Below are 18,511 nucleotides of genomic sequence, written 5' to 3' on the forward strand. Positions count from 1 at the left end.
ACACACGTGCTCGGAACAAGCCCGGCCTGAATTAATAATGCATGGAGCAAAGCTGTAGGAAGAGCAGCTCCTGTGTAGGCCCTTCTTCTAAACTGCTCGTCCCTGCTTAGGCAAATAGACAGGGAAGTTTTATTTTATAAAGTCTAATGGGTTGGTAATAAACCAAACTAACCTAATCGACCGCTTCCAGCTGCTCCGAGCGCCGTGCCTGGCGCGGCAGCCAGGGCCGGATTCAGAAGTCTTGTGCGAGGGGGTTAAAAACTGCTGCGTGGTGTCTTGGCCTCTCACTCCAAAAAGGACAGGGAGGGGCTGGAGTGTGTCCAGAGAAGGGCAATGAAGCTGGTGAAGGGTCTGGAGAATAGGTCTGGTGAGGAGCAGCTGAGGGAGCTGGGGTTGGTTAGTCTGGAGAAGAGGAGGCTGAGAGGAGACTTCATTGCTCTCTACAGCTGCCTGAAAGGAGATTGGGGTGAGGTGGGAGTTGGTCTCTTGTCCCTAGTATCAGGTGATAAAATGAGAGGAAATGGCCTGAAATTGTGACAGGGAAGGTTTAAGTTGGAAGTTAGGAAAAATTTCTTTGCTGCAAGAGTGGTCAGGCACTGGAACAGGCTGCCCAGGAAGGTGGTGGAGTCCCCATGCCTGGAGGTGTTCAAGAAACCTGTGGCCATGGCATTTTGAGATTCTAAGATTTATGACCTAGCAAACATTTTGCCATCTCCAAGCTGGCCATGTGTCTCCATTGGGAGAAACGCATGGAAGTTTGGCTTGAGTCTTCCTGGACTCTTGGCCAACGTAGATTCATAGATGGTTTGGGTTGGAAGGGACCTTAAAGATCATCTAGTTCCAACCCTGCTGCTATGGCCAGGGACACCTCCTGCTAGACCAGGTTGCTCAACCCCCCATCCCACCTGGCTCTGAACACATGCCTGGAGGTGTTCAAGAAACCTGTGGCCATGGCACTTGGAGATATGGTTTAATGGCCATGGTGGTGCTGGGTGGATGGTTGGATTTGGTGATCTTAGGAGACTGTTCCAATCAAAACAATTTTATGATTCTATGATTGTGTTATCATAAATAACTCCTGTGGGTGGAGTAGTGGGGAAGATGCTGAGAGGAGGAGATGATGTCATGGAAGGAGGAATTTTTACCTTTTACTAAAGGTCTCTCCATCCAAAACGTATCAGCTGGTGGTCGCTTGTACATTGTTCTGAGCTGGAGGAGCACCTCAAGCCCTAATATCAGGAGGTGTGTAGGACCAAGGATTTTCACCAAAGCCTGCTTTGATCTGCCTGAGAAACATCCTGTTGAGCTGCACTTGTGCAGCCCTAGCTTAGGGTCATTGATGGAATCGTTGCCATTAGCTCTTCCCATCCTAAACAAGTTTAGAGCTTGTGCAGGCACTAGTAAGATGTAGACTGCTTCTGGTTGTACCATAAACTGGTAGTGGAAGGTTCTGTGTCAATTTGATCTCTTCAGGGTCTAGGACAGTAGGGAATGGATTAAAGCTTGAGGAGGGCAGATTTAGACCAGAGATTAGGAAGAAATTAGCCAGTGAGGAAGGGCTGGGAGTGATGGGATGAAGGGGAATGGCTTTGAGCAGGAAGAGGGGAGATTGAGACTGCAGATTAGGAAGAAATTCTTTGTAGTAAGGGTGGTGAGACACTGGAACAGGTTGCCCAGGGAGGTTGTAGATGCCCTCTCCATGGAGGTTTTCAAGGCCAGGTTGGATGAAGCCTTGAGCAACCTGGCCTAGTGTTAGGTGTCCCTGCCCATGGCAGTGGGGTTGGACCCTGATGATCTTTAAGGTCCTTTTCAACCCTGTTCTGTGATTCCAATCATTTTGATGAGACCCCATGAAAGCTGCTGGATGGAGGTGTTGAGGAAAAGCAAAGGATGTTGGGATGCATCTTTCTGGTTGGGAACAGCATGACCCTTTGGCTGTCTGGTGACAGGGACGTGCAAGCATCAAACAGAGCTGTTGGGAACATCCAACCAGCATCGCTCTCAAGCTAGCAACTTTATTGTCACACCTGTGGATGGGACTTGAGGAGGACTGGCCTCTGTGGTTTGTCACCTACCCTCAGCAGAATGGCTGGCCCAGATCTGGCTTGGAGAGTCCCTGGGTGGCAGTGATAGAGAAGAAAGAGAGAGAGAGGAACACAGCCGGGTTTTCTCTGAGTTCACAGCCAAATCTTCTTCTGAATTGCAAAGTGAACAGCTCAGATTTTGGAAGCCTCTGAGGAGAAATAAATCCAAGAAGCCAAGATACCCTGGGGTTTATCTCTGTCATTTTTCTGCCTCTAGTGTTGTTTTAAGGGGTTCTGAGTCACCTCAAGCAACAAACCCAGATGCCCTCACCACTAATGAAAAGGATGAATATTTAACACGATATTATTTATTGAGGTTGTGTCAAAGAGGAGGCTTTGGGTTCAGTGTCTCTAATAATCTCCATGTTGGGCAGAGGCTGCCAAAACATGAAGCTTTTGGGCTTAAGGATCTTGGTGTGATGCTCTTGATGTTGGGTTGTGGTATCTCAAGGACCCTTTTTTATGGAGGCATATTGGTGTGATGCTCTTGGTGTTGGGTTGTGGTATCTTGAGGACCTTTTTTATGGAGGCATATTGGTGTGATGCTCTTGGTGTTGGGTTGTGGTATCTCGAGGACCTTTTTTATGGAGGCATATTGGTGTGATGCTCTTGGTGTTGGGTTGTGGTATCTCGAGGACCTTTTTTATGTAGCTGTGCTCGTGGTGGTGTGCTGTGGTATGGACTGATGTGGGTCTGTCTTGGTTATTGAGATAGACACCAAAAGTGGCGTGTGCTATGGAGTTTAACCAGGAGCAAGTTCAAACCAAAGCAGGGAGCAGGTGATCCTGATGCTGTTCAGAGGTGGAGGTGGTCTTTGTGTGAGCATAGGAGAAAAAAAGCCTTCATCTGGAGGAGAAAAAAAAAAAGTCCCATTTCTACTACAAATTGAAAAGTTATTCACTATTAAATCTGCTTTTGGAGCAATTTCCATCTGGGATCAGCCCAGGAAGAGGCTTGTTTGGACAGTGCTGGGGGACAGGTTTCCCCCCTCAGACTCCAGCCCCACAAAGCAGAGATGCCTCCACCTCTTCACTCAGGGTGGCATAAGGAGGGGGGTGTCCCCTCCCATCATCATGCAGGTGGTGAAAATGAGTCAGGACACTATTGCTGTCACTCCATGGAGGGTCATCCCCCTTTTATTTTCTGGGAAAGGAGGGGATGAGGATATCAGGATGGGGGGAGGGGGGTTAGGGTAGGGGGGGATCGTGAAGATGTCAGGATGAGGGAGATTTGAGGATACGAAGGGGTGTAAGGATGCCACAAGGGGAGGTGTGGGGTGTAAGAATGCTCGGGATGGGAGGATGAGGATGCCAGGGGGGAGGAGGGGACCGAGGATGCTGGTGGGGTGTGTAAAGGGGGTTATGTGAGGATGTCTGGGAGCGGCTTAGATGCCTGGGGGATGTGTAAGGGGGGGTGTGGGGGGTATGTGAGGATGCCGAGGGGGGGGTCTGGGATGCATGGGGGGACTACATAAGGGAGGGGTGTGGGGATGTAAGGATGCTGGGGGGGAGGGGGGTGTCTGGGATGCCTGGGGGGTGTTGGATGCCGGCACGGGGGGGGGCGCAGCCAATGAGTGCGGTGCGGGGGAGGGCTGCGCTGCGCGGCCGGCGGCGTGTTGCAGGCGGGCGGCGTGTGCGGGGCCGGAGCGGCGGGGACGGCAGCGCCTGTCCCTCGCACCTTGCAACCCCTTCCGACCCCCCCTTTCCCCCCTTCCCCCCCTTTTTTTTTTTTTTTTTCCTCTCTCCTTTTCTTCATGCATTTTTTTCCTTCCCTCACCCTGCGGTGAATTTTTTTTCCCCCCTCTTTCCCCCCCCCCCCCCCAGCCCCTTTCCCCTTTCTTCCTCCTCCTCCTCCCTTCCTTTCCTGCGCCTTGCTCCGGGAAACGCTGGATTTTAAACCTCTCCCCGGCAAGCAGTGAGCTGGGAAGAAAGAGGTGGGGGTTAAAAGATGGCCCAAGCCAAAATGCAGCACCCCGTCTCTTGGGTGATCTTCGCCGGGATGGCCGCTCTGCTCCTCTCCCAAGGTAGGGCCGGGCAGGGATGCTGGGGGTGGGGGGGCGGTGGGATGCAGCTGAGGGATGCGCAGCCCACCCGGAGGGGTCGGGATGGGTGATGAGGAGCCCCCAAAGCGGGGGCACAGCTGCAAGAGGGTCCTCAACCTGCCGTTAAGTTGCGGGGTGTGGAATGTGTGTGGACGTGGCTATGGCACGGTGGCGTCTCCCAGTTTCTGCTTGCTTCGGGCTGGGGGGGGGCACTTCTCCCCCAGTGATGATTTTTTTTTTTGCTGTTGGACGGGGGGAAGGACTCTGCCACCTCAACTTAGTTCCTGGATGCGATGCTTCCAACAGGCTGGGGATAGAGGTGGACTTCGGGGTCTTTTTGTGCAGCCCCACCGCCATCCTCTTTGCATTGCCGGACCCGTCTGCAAGGTCGTCCCAAAAACTCCCGGGCTGGGGAGTTGGGAAGTCCTTGTCCCGGGTGAGCAGGGCTGCCTGCCCCCCCGGGGAGAAGGATGATGCTTCCGGGGGGGGGAGGGGGGCGGTGTTTTACAAGAAGAAAAAGAGCAAAAGGAAAAAAGCGCCGGGCGAAGGCAGGGGAAAGGAGGGAGGCAGGAGCCAGCCCCATCTGGCCGGGAGCGCCGAGCCTGTCAGTTTGCGTTAGTCTCCTCGCAGCCATCTGGAGGGGCTGTGGGAGCGGGATTACCTCGGGGGTGTGGGGGTGTGAGGGGCAGGGGGTGAGTTGAGGGAAAGGATGGGGCCACATCCTGCTCCGGACCGAATCCTGCTCCGGGCTGTCCGCGGATCTGGGATGGGGAACGATGCACCCGGAGGGCTGCATTGCACCGTACTCAGGGATGCCCCAGCTCCGTGGTACCCGGGATGGTACCCGCGATGGGAGCACCTCTGGGGGGATGCAGACACCTTGAAGGAATGGCTGCACCCTCCTTCTGGATGGAAAAAAAGAAACAAAAACAAAACAATAGCCATATCCAGCTACCCCTGAGCTGCCCACCAAGGGCTGGGGACAGGATTTGGCCACCCCTATACCCAAATCAGCCCTGCCTGGTCCCCCCCTTCCTCTGCAGCAGGACTCTGGTAGGGTGTGAGAGCCCTGCCCGTGTGGTGCTGGGGGCTGCCCAAGCTGTGCTGGGGGCTGCTGTGCCCTGGGGAGGTGACCAGCCTCCATCTCTGCTGAAACTTCTCTCTCCTGGGCAGGCTGGGCCCGCTCTTGCAGAGCCACCCCTGCCATATCGACCGCCGTGGGCTGCTTAGCATGCACATCACATGCCAAGGCATTGCTCTTCTTCCATGCCAAGGCATTTCTCCTCTTATCCTTCCTCCCTCTCTCCCTCCTCAAGCTTCCTTTCCTTCTCCCAGGCTTGCTGCTTAGGATCACCTCAGGATCCCAAGAGGATTTCCTAGAGATGGGGCTGCTGCCTCCATTCTCCTGCCTAGAATTTGTGCTTCATTTAATTTGATTTTATTTTTTTAAGGCTTGCTTTTACCTCTCGAATTGGCTTCCTTGCAGTCTTATTCCCTGCCTCTGATCATCTATCATGCTTCCTCTCCTCACTCTCATCAAAGCTTAAGGCTCAAAAAGTAGTTTGGGTTTGTTTTTCCTGTGCTGCCTCACCAAGCAAAAAAAAAAAAAAAAAAAATCCTCCATTCTCTCTGCCCCACAGAAGTCTGATTGTGGGTATGAGAATTGCCCAAGTCACTGCTGGGATGGGGGGCACACAGGGAGTTGTGTGGTGTGGAACCCTGGGCAGAGTATTGCACAAAGCAGAAAAGTTTGGGTCCATTTTAGGTTTGGAAACATTGGCTATGCAGAGTTGGTGGAGAAAAGGAGTCGACCCAGAAGGTTTTCTGGCAGAATTCTGTTTTAAAGAGTCATTAAAAGAATCAAAACCCCCCACGCAGCAAAGATAATTTTGCTTTTAGCAAAAACTTTCAAAGGGAGTGTTGAGGAATTTGGGGGTTATTTGGCCCAAAGATTCATCCTCAAAGGTAATTTACAGGTATGCACAGCCAAAAATCAGCAGTGTGGTGCTCCTGCTTCATGAACTCTTCTGATATTCCCAGCACCTTGTTGGATTTCTAACTTTTCTCTCTTGCTTGGCACACGAAGGGAGCTGCCTGGTGTTGGCAAACTGCTGTCATGCAGGGAAAGTGTGTTCTGCACAAACCTCCTTCAAGCAGCTCAAGAGCCCTGTGCTGCCCTCTGCAGCAGTTTTATCAATATTCCAGGGCATTTACCTATTTACTGCCAAACAAACAATAAGGAAAGTGGTTGGGGAGTGTGCTTGAGAGCCTCAAGTGGGATAATTCCTAAGTGCTTGACCATCTACATTTGTGCAAACATCCAGAGGTCCTCCAAGTTTAGCTGGTAGATTGTTGGGCTGATTTTTTTTTTTTAATCTGGAAGCAGGAGACTGTTGAGTGTTGTATCCATTAGGAAGGAGCCTGCTGAGCCTGGAGGTGTCCAGCCTGGTTTTGTCCCACCATTCCCAAGGGACCTATTGCCTCCTGGGTGTTGGGGTTAGAAAGCAAGGTTGAGGATCTTCCTTGGATGCTGTGTCCCTGTAGGGATGAGATGTTCATTGCATGAGGGTGTGGGAAGGGCAGAGCCAGCCAAAAATTCAGCTGTGGCTTGGGGAAGAGAATTGGGAAGACTGCAGAGGGCTGGGATAGCCTCAGGCATCAGGAAGTGAGTGACTGTTTGGCAACACAGCTCTCATTGTTGGCTATATTTTTTTTCTGCATGGGTTTTAAATAGCACCACAGAATATCTAGAGCACGTTTAAGGACCCAGCAGCAGCATTTTCTCTTCCTTCTTTCCATGTTTTGAAGCAGAGATATGGTCTTGTGTATACTTCATACTCCTGAATCACACACACCTGGATTCCTCAAGGAAGAGGAGGGCTTGAGCAAAGATCCCACCCCAGCACTCGGGGAGTGGAAGAGAGAGGAAAACTCTGGGCTCAACCATGTGTAAAGGGATTACCCAGGCTAAAAGGTCACAGCAGATTTAGCTGGGCCTTTAGCATCAGTAAGCCAAGAATTATGGGAATTTGCTTTACAAATTAGCATAAAGACCTTATTCTAATAAGCAGAGGAGCTGAAATAGGTATGGAAAATAATAGCATATGTCAACATCATCCACAGGAGTGTTCCTCAGCCAAAGGAATTATTCGCTCCGTCGATGTGGCTGGGTTGCAGATAGTTCCCAGACTGAGCCAGGGGCTAGACTCATGGGCAATGGAAAAGTTGGATCTGGGATGGAGAGACACATCCACAGATTCACAGATTGCATCAGGTTGGAAGGGATCCTCAAAGGTCACCTTGTCCAACCTCCCTGCAGTCAGCAGAGACACCTCCAACTAGAGCAGGCTGCCCAGGGACGCATCAAGGCTGATCATGAGTGTCTCCAGGGATGGGGCCTCAACCCAGGCAAAACCTGTTCCAGGATTTCACCACTCTCATTGTGCAGAACTTCCTCCTGATGTCCAAACTAAATCTCCCCTGCTCCAGTTTCAAACCATTGCCCCTCATCCTATCACCACAAGTCTTTCTAAACAGTCCTTCCCCAACTTGCCTGTAGGTCTCTTTCAGATATTGAAATATTACTCTAAGGTCTCCCTGGTATCTTCTTTTCTCCAGGCTGAGCATCCCCAATTCTTTCAGCCTGCGTTTGTAGGAGAGATGCTCCTCTGATCATCTTTGTGGCTTCCTCTAGACCTGCTCCAGCAGGTCCATATTCTTCTTGTCTTGGGGTTCCCAGAGCTGGACACAGCACTGCAGGTGAGGTCTCCCCAGAGCAGAGGAGCAGGATCCCTCTCTCCATCTCTGGCCACACTGCTTTTGATGCAGCCCAGGCTGCCACTGGCCTTCTGTGCTGCCAGTGCCCATTGGTGGCTCATGTCCAGCTTCACATCCACCAGCACCCCCAAGTCCTTTTCTCCAGGGCTGCTCTCAATCTCATCATCCCCCAGGCTGGAGTCAAGGTTTGACCTGACCAAGGTGCAGGACCTTGCACTTTGCCTTAACGAACCTTCTGAGATTCTCTTCACTCCACTTCTCCAGCCTGTCCAGGATGGAATCCTGTCCATGTGAGCTTCTTCCCCTTGGGAAGGACAGGATTTGAGAAGGCTTTCTTGGTGGAGGTGGGAGGCAGGGCGGGGGAAACCTTCTGGCAGTTGGTACAAGAAGGTAATTGAGCTAATGAATGTATATAAGAAACATTACATCTATCGACATCTCTCTGGGAACACCCAGATTTATAGTTCCCTAGGGAAAGTATTGGATGTGGCTTCCTGGTGGATAATAGTTACTGTGCTGGGTCAATAGAATGTGATATTCACCCCCATGGCAGAAAATAGCTGTTTAATAGGTAATAACAGTAATAATCAATAGCTACATGATTAGATAACCCAGTTATAGGCAGTACATAAAAGACAGGGAAGACACCATGGTTACTCAGCTGCCTGGTTGGGAATGTTGCAGAACATCTGTTGCTCCTGGTGATCCTAAATGGGGCTGGAATCAGGTGCCCAGCACCTCTGGAAATCAGGCCACCACATGGGATTAATTGGCACAGATTTAACACTCAGCAGAGCAAACAGGAACCACAGCAGAGCTTGGGAAGCAGGCTGCACAGTGCAAAAATGTGGGCTGGCACTTGGGACCTTGGTTTGGTTGGTGGCTTTGAAGGAGGTGGTGGCTTTTTTGGTTCCTTCAGGAAGGACAGGGGCTTGCTGGAGAGGATAAAGAAAAGGGCAACAAAGATGAGGGGGCTGGGACATCTCTGTGATGAGGAAAGGCTGAGAGAATTGGGGACTTTTATCCTGGAGAAGAGAAGCCAGAGGGGGGATCTCATTAATGCTGATCAATACTTCAAGGGTGGGTGTCAGGAGGATGGGACCAGGCTTTGTTCAGTGGTGCCCAGTGACAGAACAAGAGGCAAGGGGCACAAACCTGAACATGAGAAGTTTCATCTAAAGATGAGGAGGAACTTCTTTAATTGAAGGGTGCTGGAGCAGGTGGTGGAGTCTCCATCTCTGAAGCCATTCCAAACCCACCTGGATGCATTCCTATGTGACATTCTCTTGGTGATCCTGTTTTGGCAGTGGGGTTGGTCTGGCTGATCTCCAGAGGTCCCTTCCAACCCCTAACATTCTGTGATTCCATGGTTTGCTCTGTGCCACATTGCAGATGGGGTTTTTCATGTGTTGGGGTATTGCTGCTTCCCTCTGAGCATCCCTCCACTGATCTGGTCATGCAGTGGGTGGTTGGTAGAATGCAGCAAGGAGTAAAGTTGTTGTGGTTGCTTTACACTGTGTGTGTGGAAAGATCCTTATCAGAGAGACCATCAGGTTGTCATTTGTAAGGAGATGCCTTATGGTGTGGTGTGATGGAGAACACTTGCTGGAGCTGGCTCCTGCTGCATCTACAACAGCTTTAGGAGCCTCACATACGGATTAGAGCTGTGTAAGGTCCCCTATGCACTGGATTTCAGCTTATTGCTCTTAGAATGTAGGCATGGAGAAGGTTATCTTCAGTAGGATACATGAGAAGACAACTAAGCAGCCCTGGGCTGCATGGCCAAGCAGGTATGGGGCTGCTCAGCCAGCCCCATGGTAGGGATGAGACTCCTTGCCTGGCCCAGAGGAGATGAATATGAGTTTGACACCTAGAGAAGAATATCAGGTGGTGGCTATGGGGCTGGGGTAAACCTCCTCTGGTGAATGTGAACTTCTGGACTTGATGATCTCTGAGGTCTTTTCCAACCTGGTTGATTCTGTGATTCTGTGATCAAAGGGGTGATCTCTCTTTACCAGACTTGGTGGTGCTGGATGCTCTGGAGACCATAACCAGTGCTGGGATGTCCTAGTCCCTAGCAGAAACTACTTTTCTTTATCTTTGTTGGCTTTTTGACCACCACAGCAGCCCTGGCTTATGGTTTTTTTTTCTGTCTCCCTCTTGTGCCATCCCTGACCTGTGCCTGAGATGAGTTCATTCCATATTGGAAGTGTCTGCTTCATGTGTTTTCCTTGTAGTTTTGGCTTTAAAATATCCATATTGCAATCCCCCTCCAATCTGATATATTTTTTTTCCCCCTATGAGGAGAAAATTGATCAGTTTGACAGATCTAGGTCAAAGTTAGCAAGCAGGGCTTGCTGTTTTCTGTGATAAACCAAGGTAGAGAGCTCACCAGCTTGCTTCCCAGTCAGCCAGTGGAGGTGGGCTCCATCCAGCCTTCTTCCTTAGCCTGTGGGACATGGGGAGGAGCTTTCTGGCTGTGGAACTCAATAAAAAACAAACCCCAAACCTCTTTTGCATCTCTTTCCTTCCCAAACTTCAATAGTGGCAGGAAAGGGCAATGTTTTCTTTGCTGGTTCCCTAGTTGCAGGGATGCTTTACTGGAGCAGAGCTTTGAAGAGGGTAAATAGGACTTTTTTTCAGTGTTACTGGTTTGTGCTCCTTTGATGCCTGGTGGCAGATCTCCTGTTGGTCTCAGCTGGCCCCCAAACATGATCCATCTTAGATGTTCATGGCAAAGACTTGGAGCTGCAACTTGGACGTGGAGTTGAGTTCTTAGTTTTTAACCAGGGGCCAAAAAAAACAAGATGCCAGATTTTGGGATTCTGTAGTAGAAGTCCAAGCTGTGCTGCTGTCTCCTATCTTCAGCCAGAGTCCTGCTGGGTCTTTCTGTGCCTTCAGTAGCTTCACTATGCCAAACCCCAAACTGCAAAGGATGAGCTCTTTGTTGTTGCATCCCCTGGAACGCCCTAACCCCAAGAACCACTTTCATGGGTGCTGGTGCATCCTCCAAGCATCGCTGATCCGGTGCTCCCAGCACATTTGGAACAGTGGCTGCTGGCCTTGAGGAGCTCCCAGCTCGCTGATCCGATGCTCCCAGCACATTTGGAACAGTGGCTGCTGGCCTTGAGGAGCTCCCAGCTCCCTCCTCCTTCCCAGAGCAGGCACCTTGCTCTTGGTTAATAATAAATCAGAGGTGCTGCCTTCGCCGGGCTCCGTTATCTGCCGCCGAGGAGAGTATCATGGATTTTTGATGTGCTTGCACTTAATATGTCCAATGCTGAAAGCTGTTGTAAATTAATTGACCCCTTGACCTTCTTGTCCTGTTGACTGTTCCCACTAAAGACAGTGGTTGGTTCTTGGCATCCTCCCCTCTCTGCTTTCCCTTCCTCGATCTCATGCATGCTTCGCTTACTAATCAGGGGCAGTGGCAAAGGGCCCTCTGAGCAGGGCTTCGTGCAGCCCAGGAGCCACTGCTCTGAGATGCTTTGTAGCAGCCGTGCAGGGAAGCCAAGATCCCAGGGATCCACCGTGCATAAATTACTGGTGGTTGGAGTATTCCCTTTAAAGCACTGGAGGGGCTGTGATGGAAGCGGGCACGGCGTCAGCTGACTTCCCATGAGAGTGCTGGAGCTGCTGAGCTGAAAGTCATGGGGCAGCACTGGGGACCTTTTGGAGGTGGGGGCTGAGGATCTTCTGGAGATGGATGGACCCCAGCATCAGTGGGGTGATCAGTACCTTGTATAAGGGCACTTCAATCTGTCTAGAGAGCTGTGGCTTGCACCAAGCCCTTAATTTTGGAGCCACAGTGGGTCTGGCTTGCAGAGAAGATGGGAGCAGCAGGAGTTTAGTGGAAAGCAGCAGAAAAAAAAAATGCTGGGATGTGGGTTCTGAGTTTGTTTCTACTTGTCCTGCAGTGATATGGCCTCATTTCATGGTTCTTCCTCCCTCAGAAGGATACCAGCCATCATCCCTCTCTTATGTCTGGTCTAGGTAGGCTGGATTTGGTTGTGGTTTTTTTTTTTTCTTCTCTTCCACTCTGTAACTACATCACTGAGCACTGGGAAAACCCTGACTGAGCCTGAAAAGGAGCTTGTGAGACTCGATTTGCATCCTCCCGTGACTCACCATGGGAGACTGCAGCTGCTAAGAAGCCAGGAGGAAAAAAAAAAAAATGCCAGAGGAAATTGTTCAATATTAGGAACGAAGCAGAGTTAGGAGGTTTTTATTTATTCCAAAACAGACTAAACTAGGAAGAAAAAAAAAAAAAAAAAAAAAAAGAAGTCCCAGTGAAAGTAAATTGTAGGAAAAACAGAGATTGATTTTTTTTGTTGTCGTTGTTTTGAAGCATTCTTGTTCAGACTCGGAGCTCGCCAAAGCTTTATGGATGAGCTGTGAAGAGATTGCAGGCAAAAGAAAAAAAAAAAAGAGAGAGAACCAAGGGGCTGCATTCCAGCAGCATCAAAAGAGCCTGGAGTCTTGAGCCTTGTTCTGTTTTATTTTCCCTTTATTTTGTTGTGATTTCTTTAAACTAGATCCTCTGCTAATGTTTTGATTTTGTCACAAACTGCCTTCTTGATTTAAAGAACTGCTTTGAAAGGCAAATCTGACCTGCCTCATTGGAAGGGTGACAAGAACTTGAAGCAAAGCAAGGTTCATTAATACTGTAAAAAAAAAATAATCATCTCAGTGCTTAAATGAGCTTTATTCCCCTCCTCTTGTAGGGCTGTTGGGTTGAGGGTTGGACTTGATCTTAGAGGTGGTGTCCATCCTTAATGATTCTAGAGCAACAAAGCTGGGGAAGGGTCTGGAGAACAGGGCTGGAGAGGAGCAGCTGAGGAACTGGAGAAGAGGAGGCTGAGAGGAGAACTCATTGCTCTTTACAAAGGAGATTGGAGTGAGGTGAGGATTGGTTTCTTCTCCCTAGGATCAGATGATAGGGCAAGAGGAAATGGCCTGAGGAGATTTAGGTTGGAGATTAGGAACAATTTCTTTGCTGCAAGAGTGCTCAGACATTGGAAGAGGCTGCTCAGGGAGGTGGTGGAGTCCCCATTCCTGGAGGTGTTCAAGAAGCCTGTGGCCATGGCACTTTGGGACACGGTTCAGTGAGCATGGTGGTCTTAGGTTGACAGTTGGAGTTGATGATCTTAGAGGACACTTCCAAGTGAAACAATTCTATGATTCCATGAGCTATTTAGAGAATAACACAAAGTTCTTGGCTTGGGTTGGTTGTTTTCTCGCTTTTATTCCCTTTCTGCAGGACAGATGGTATTTAGAGATCAGAGGGTGCCTGCATTTAGACTTTTTCTTTTGCAAAGTCAATCCCCAAAAGCCAGCACTGGGGTTTTTGAGAGTGAGCCAAAGCACAGGAGAGTGGCAGGGCTGGCTGGCAAGAGGTGAATTTGGATTTAGCATGAGTGACATCTCTCTTAATGAAGCCCTTTCTGGAGCAAGGCTGGCAGGGAGTGGGATCCATTAGAAGCTGAAGTAGTAGCAGAGCCAAAACCACCTTGTCATTGAAGACAACATGAAAAAAAAAACCCAACCCTTGCTATTATTTATTGTTTACCTTTTGTGCTGCTTTTCCACATGTCAGCTCTTCCCATTGTACATTATTTTGAGCTTCAAAACCTGACATCACATTAGCAGCCCAGCTCCAAACAATCCCTCCCCCCTCCCCCAAATAATGCATGAAGTCTGATTATTCCTTCTGATCCACTTGTGTTTATGTAAATGGACAGAAAAGCGGTTTTCAGCTTATTTCAGAAGCTTAAGGGATTCATCCCAAGCCTATTATTGAAAAATCAGAAAGTGAAAAGCAACTTCTGAGACAAGGAATTAGCAACTCAATGGCAGCGTGGGTACCGCTGGCTGCAGCCGCAGATGGGAATTCCCTCGGGATTCACACACCAAACGCGTGGCAACAGGTTGTTGGGCTTTGAAGGGACTCCAGGGAGGTTTGTGGTTGTTCCCAAGGGATGTGAGGGTGCAGGCTGGGAGTCTGGAAAAAGGGAGCTGGGTGTAAACCATCAGAGGTGGTGGTGGTGGTGATTGGGTTTGGGTTTTTTTTTTTTGGCTGGTGGTTCGCAGGAGCAGTGCTGGCTGCAAAGTCTTGGCTGAGAAGCCTGGCTCTGGGCCAGGGCAATGAAGCTGGGGAGGGGTCAGGAGAACAGGGCTGGGGAGGAGCAGTTGAGGGAACTGGGGTTGGTTAGTCTGGAAAAAAGGAGGCTGAGGGGAGACCTTTTGGCTCTCTACAACTCCTTGAAAGGAGGTAGGGGTGAGGTGGTGGTCAGTCTCTTTTCCCTAGTCTCAGGTGACAGAAGGAGAGGAAGTGGTCTGAAATTGCACAAGGACAGGATTAGGTTGGAGATGAGGAACAATTTATTTGCTGCAAGAGTGGGCAGGCATTGGAACAGGCTGCCCAGGGAAGTGGTGGAGTCCCCATCCCTGGAGAGGTGTTCAAGGAAATGGCACTTGGGAACATGGTTTAATGGCCATGGTGGTGTTAGGTCACTGGTTGGACATGCTGATCTTGGAGGTCTCTTCCAACTTACTCAAGTCTGTGATTCTGTGCATGAGTGAAGGATGCTCAGGGGCACCCACGTGTCCGTGGTGTGGCTCTCTATCACACGTGCAAGACTTTTCCACCTCTCTCAGGAGAGTTGGGAACAGATGCAAACCCTATTTAGGATGGCACCTTCCAGCCAGCCTTTCAGCATCCCATCCCTCCTCTCCTGCTGCATTTTTTTTTACCCTAGTTCGGTCCTTTTCCCCCCTTCCTTATGTTAATTTCCCACCTGAGCACCAAGTACTTTATAAATAGCAAATCTGAAATGAATTTCCTAGCAGCAATCATTATCTCCCTCGACAGCCATTAAACATTCACACAAGCAGAGCAAAATGACAAAGGGGATTGATTTTTACAGAATGTTGAGGGGGGGGGAGGCAGGAGAAAGGAAATTTGTTGACGAGGCATTTTTTCCCACCACCCCTCCCCTCCCCTCCATCTCCACTCTCTCCTCCCTTCCAGTTCTTCTGTCTGGAAGAATTTCAAATCATCGAGCATCTCCTTTTTTTTTTTTTTTTTTTTTTTTTTTTAAGCTCAGGTTGGGAAAGAGGAAAGTTGGAAATAAATCCAAAGATGATCAGAGGGGCTGGAGAACGTCCCCTGTGGGGACAGGCTGAGAGAGTTGGGGTTGTTAAGCCTGGAGAAGAGAAGGCTCCAGGGAGACCTTAGAGCAGCCTTGCAGTACCTGAAGAGGGCTACAGGAGAGCTGGGGAAGGACTTTTTAAAAGGGTTTCTAGTGACAGGACAAGGGGCAACGGCTTTGAGCTGGAAGAGGGGAGATTGAGACTGAAAATTAGGAAGAAATTCTTGGCAGTGAGGATGGGAAGACTTCTTTCAGCTTATTTCAGGTTGTGGATGCCTCCTCCCTGGAGGTGTTCAAGGCCAGGCTGGATGAGGCCCTGAGCAGTCTGGGCTGGTGGGAGGTCTCCCTGCCCATGGCAGGGGGTTGGAACTGAATGATCTTTAAAGTCCCTTCCAACCCAAACCATTCTATAGATCTGTGGCATTTGCAAACTGAGCCTTCCTTCCCCTCCCCTTTCAGCCCCTGCAAGCTTCTCTCCGTTGCTAGACATGAAGTCAGTTACGTGGCCCCAGCTGTGGAGATGAATATGTCAGAGTTAATGCCTCTGAAGATTGAGGGGTGGGCTGGAGAAAGGGGGAGGGGGGTTGTTGGGAAGGGGGAGGCAATCTCTGCAGCCTTCTCATCAGAATAAATGTGTTGATGCAATAGTTGGGAGCAGGCAAGCTGCTGCCGTATGAGGCAGCGTAGCTGAAAATTTAACTTTGATTTCAATTTTCATATTTGTCAGCAATAATTAGATTCAAGAAATGTTGTGGGGTGCTTTTTTTTTTTTTTTTTCTGCTGTTCTAAAATACTAATAAGTAGGAGCCTTTGTAGTATGGTTAATGGAGGCTTTTTTTCTTGTTTCTTTTTCCTAGTGGGCTAGAAAAATTCCATTAAAGGGGAAAGTCATACTGTATTACCATGCTTCAACATGCATTGACTTGGCTGCCACAGCAATATCAGCACTGGGAGACAGTGGCCCTTGCCTCCAGCTGCAGGGATGATGGCTGGGAATCATAGAATCATGGAATGGTAGGGGTTGGCAGGGACCTCCAGAGATCATTGAGTCCAGCACCCTTGCCAAAGCAGGTCACACAGCAGTGCATCCAGGTAGATCTGGAATCCCTCCAGAGATGGAGACTCCACAGCCTCTCTGGGCAGCCTGCTCCAGGGGTGCAGCACCTTCACACCAGAGAAGTTTCTCTTCATGATAAGGTGGAACCTCCTGGGTCCCAGCTTGTACCCCTTGTTCCAGGATGCCACTGAAAGAGCCTGGCCCCTTCTTCTTGGCAGCCACCCCTCAGATATTGATAGAGATTAGTAAGGTCACCTCTCAGCCTTCTCTTCTCCAGACTAAACAGCCCCAGGGCTCTCAGGCTTTCTTCAGAGGGGATGTGTTCAAATCTGTTCATCATCCTTGTAGCTCTCTGCTGGGCTCTCTCCAACTGATCCCTGTCTCTCTTCAACTGGGGAGCCCAAAAATGTGCACAGTATTCCAGGTGTGGTCTTACCAGGGCAGAGTAGGGGGGAAGGAGAACTCCCCTAGACCTGCTGGGCACACTTTTCTTGATGTACCCCAAGATACAGTAGGGCTGTCCAGATCTGATTGTTCTGGAAGCGACCTCCTCATGCCTAGTTGGGAGTGGGAGTGATGCTCTTTGGGGAGGCTTGAAGCTTTTGAAGCACTCAGGATTCATAGAATTGTTTCAGTTGGAAAAGACCTCCAAGATCATTGAGTCCAAGCATCAATGTAACACCAGGGCCATTAAATCAAGTCTCAAAGTCCCACAGCCACAGGTTTCTTAAACACCTCCAGGGATGGGGACTCCACCACCTCCCTGGGCAGTCTGTTCCTCTCAGGAAAGAAGTTGCTCCTATTTTGCAGTGCTAGGCTGGCTCTCACTCAACCTGCTCTCTTTAGCAATTGTTTTTTTGGTGCTCCCATAGCTTTTAAACCCTTAGATCAATTTGGGATCTCCCCTTGTAGACTCTGCCAAAGTCAGCCAGCCTCTTTTTCTCCCCTCCCCATTCCCGCTGAGTGGATTTCCTTGGATTCATGTGCCAGCTTTTATCCCAGAGCAATGCCAGAGAGCAAAGTGGTATTAAATTTGCTGGCAAGATGCACAGCAAATGGGGGAAGCTCAAAGTTGTGTCATTCTCAAGTTACTTCAGCCTATTAAGCAAACAAAAGCACTTGTGGCGTGAGAAATGGAAATGGCCAACGTGGCCTGATTAATCCTGGGTGTACAATTCCATTAATAAGACAGCTTTTAATAGGTGCCTCTTTCCAGGAGCTGCTGAGGCTAAGAATTGATGTATTCACTGTAATTGTATTGCAACTAATAGGATATGAAGAAAATTGTACTGAGAACCTCTTCCTTCGCCACCGTTTTCCAAGCAGGTGAAATAATGCTTCCTCCTGGAAGAGCCCAGCAAGGTAATGATGCTGAAACCTAAACTGAAACAGGAATGGTTTTAATTTCAGTGGGCAGGGTTTTGATTCCTGCTTTTGCTTCCCCAGTGAGCCTGTAGAACCCCCAGCGGCAGCTAGCAAAGGTAGGGGAGGAAATAGGGATCCTGATCCCAATGGAAATGCAGCATGCTGAGGGAACTGGGGTTGGTTAGTCTGGAGGAAAGGAGGCTGAGAGAAGACCTCATTGCTTTCTACAGCTCCCTGAAAGAAGGCTGGAGAGACGTGGGAGTCAGTCTTGTCTCTCTAGTATCAGATGATAGAAAGAGAGGAGATGGCCTGAAATTGTGCCAGGAAAGGTTTAGGTTGGAGATTAAGAACAATTTCTTTGCTTCAAGAGTGGTCAGGGATTGGAACAGGCTGCCCAGGGAGGTGGTGGAGTCACCATGCCTGGAGGTGTTCAAGAAACCTGTGGCCATGGCACTCTGGGACAGGGTTTAATGGCCATGGTGGTGTTGGGTTGATGATTGGGCTCCATGATCTTAGAGGACTTTTCCAAACAAAACAATTCCATGATTCCGTGGTTCTATGATTGGATGCTGTGGCTGCTGATGCAGAGAGCTAGAGCAGGTCTGGGAACCACCAGCATCCATCCTGAGAGCTACTGGAGGGGATCTTTCCATGTTTCCAGGCATGGGGCTGCCCCTCTGTCATGTCACTCAGTCTCTTTTGGTCTCTTTTTGGCAGTGAGAGGAGCTTTTACCCACTGCAGTCCATGCAGTTTGTTGGCTAAGCTCATTCATAAGCCTGAGGTCCTTGCTCCATGTTTCTCCACGCCCCTAATCCCAGGGCTCCAGCATTGCTGCTTCTGTCTTTGCAGCAGCCTCCTGTTTTCACCCTCCTTGCCTCGTGGAGCAAATGTACCTTTGTAACTGCTGCTCTGGGTCCCCATGGCATCTGGTGAGAAACTTAGGCTTTTATCCATCTCTCCAAGGGTTCCTGCAGGAGCAGCACTTGGTATGATGATGCCAATCCCAGGCAGGCTGAGCTGGATCCACACATCCAA

At 49.7% G+C, this 18,511-nt stretch overlaps 1 protein-coding gene across 1 annotated transcript in view; it reads left to right on the forward strand.

Annotated features, from left to right (window-relative positions):
• The first annotated feature begins 4,031 nt into the window (after positions 1-4,031).
• The window catches only part of LOC128978005 (protein CEPU-1), a 459,628-nt gene continuing 445,148 nt past the window's right edge, over positions 4,032-18,511 (forward strand). Inside the window, exon 1 of the mRNA XM_054395733.1 lies at positions 4,032-4,107. Within this exon, the coding sequence (XP_054251708.1) occupies positions 4,032-4,107 (76 nt within the window). The remainder of the gene's footprint in view (positions 4,108-18,511) is intronic.

This window comes from Indicator indicator, chromosome 34 (genome assembly GCF_027791375.1).
Source record: "Indicator indicator isolate 239-I01 chromosome 34, UM_Iind_1.1, whole genome shotgun sequence".
Lineage (NCBI taxonomy): Eukaryota > Metazoa > Chordata > Aves > Piciformes > Indicatoridae > Indicator > Indicator indicator.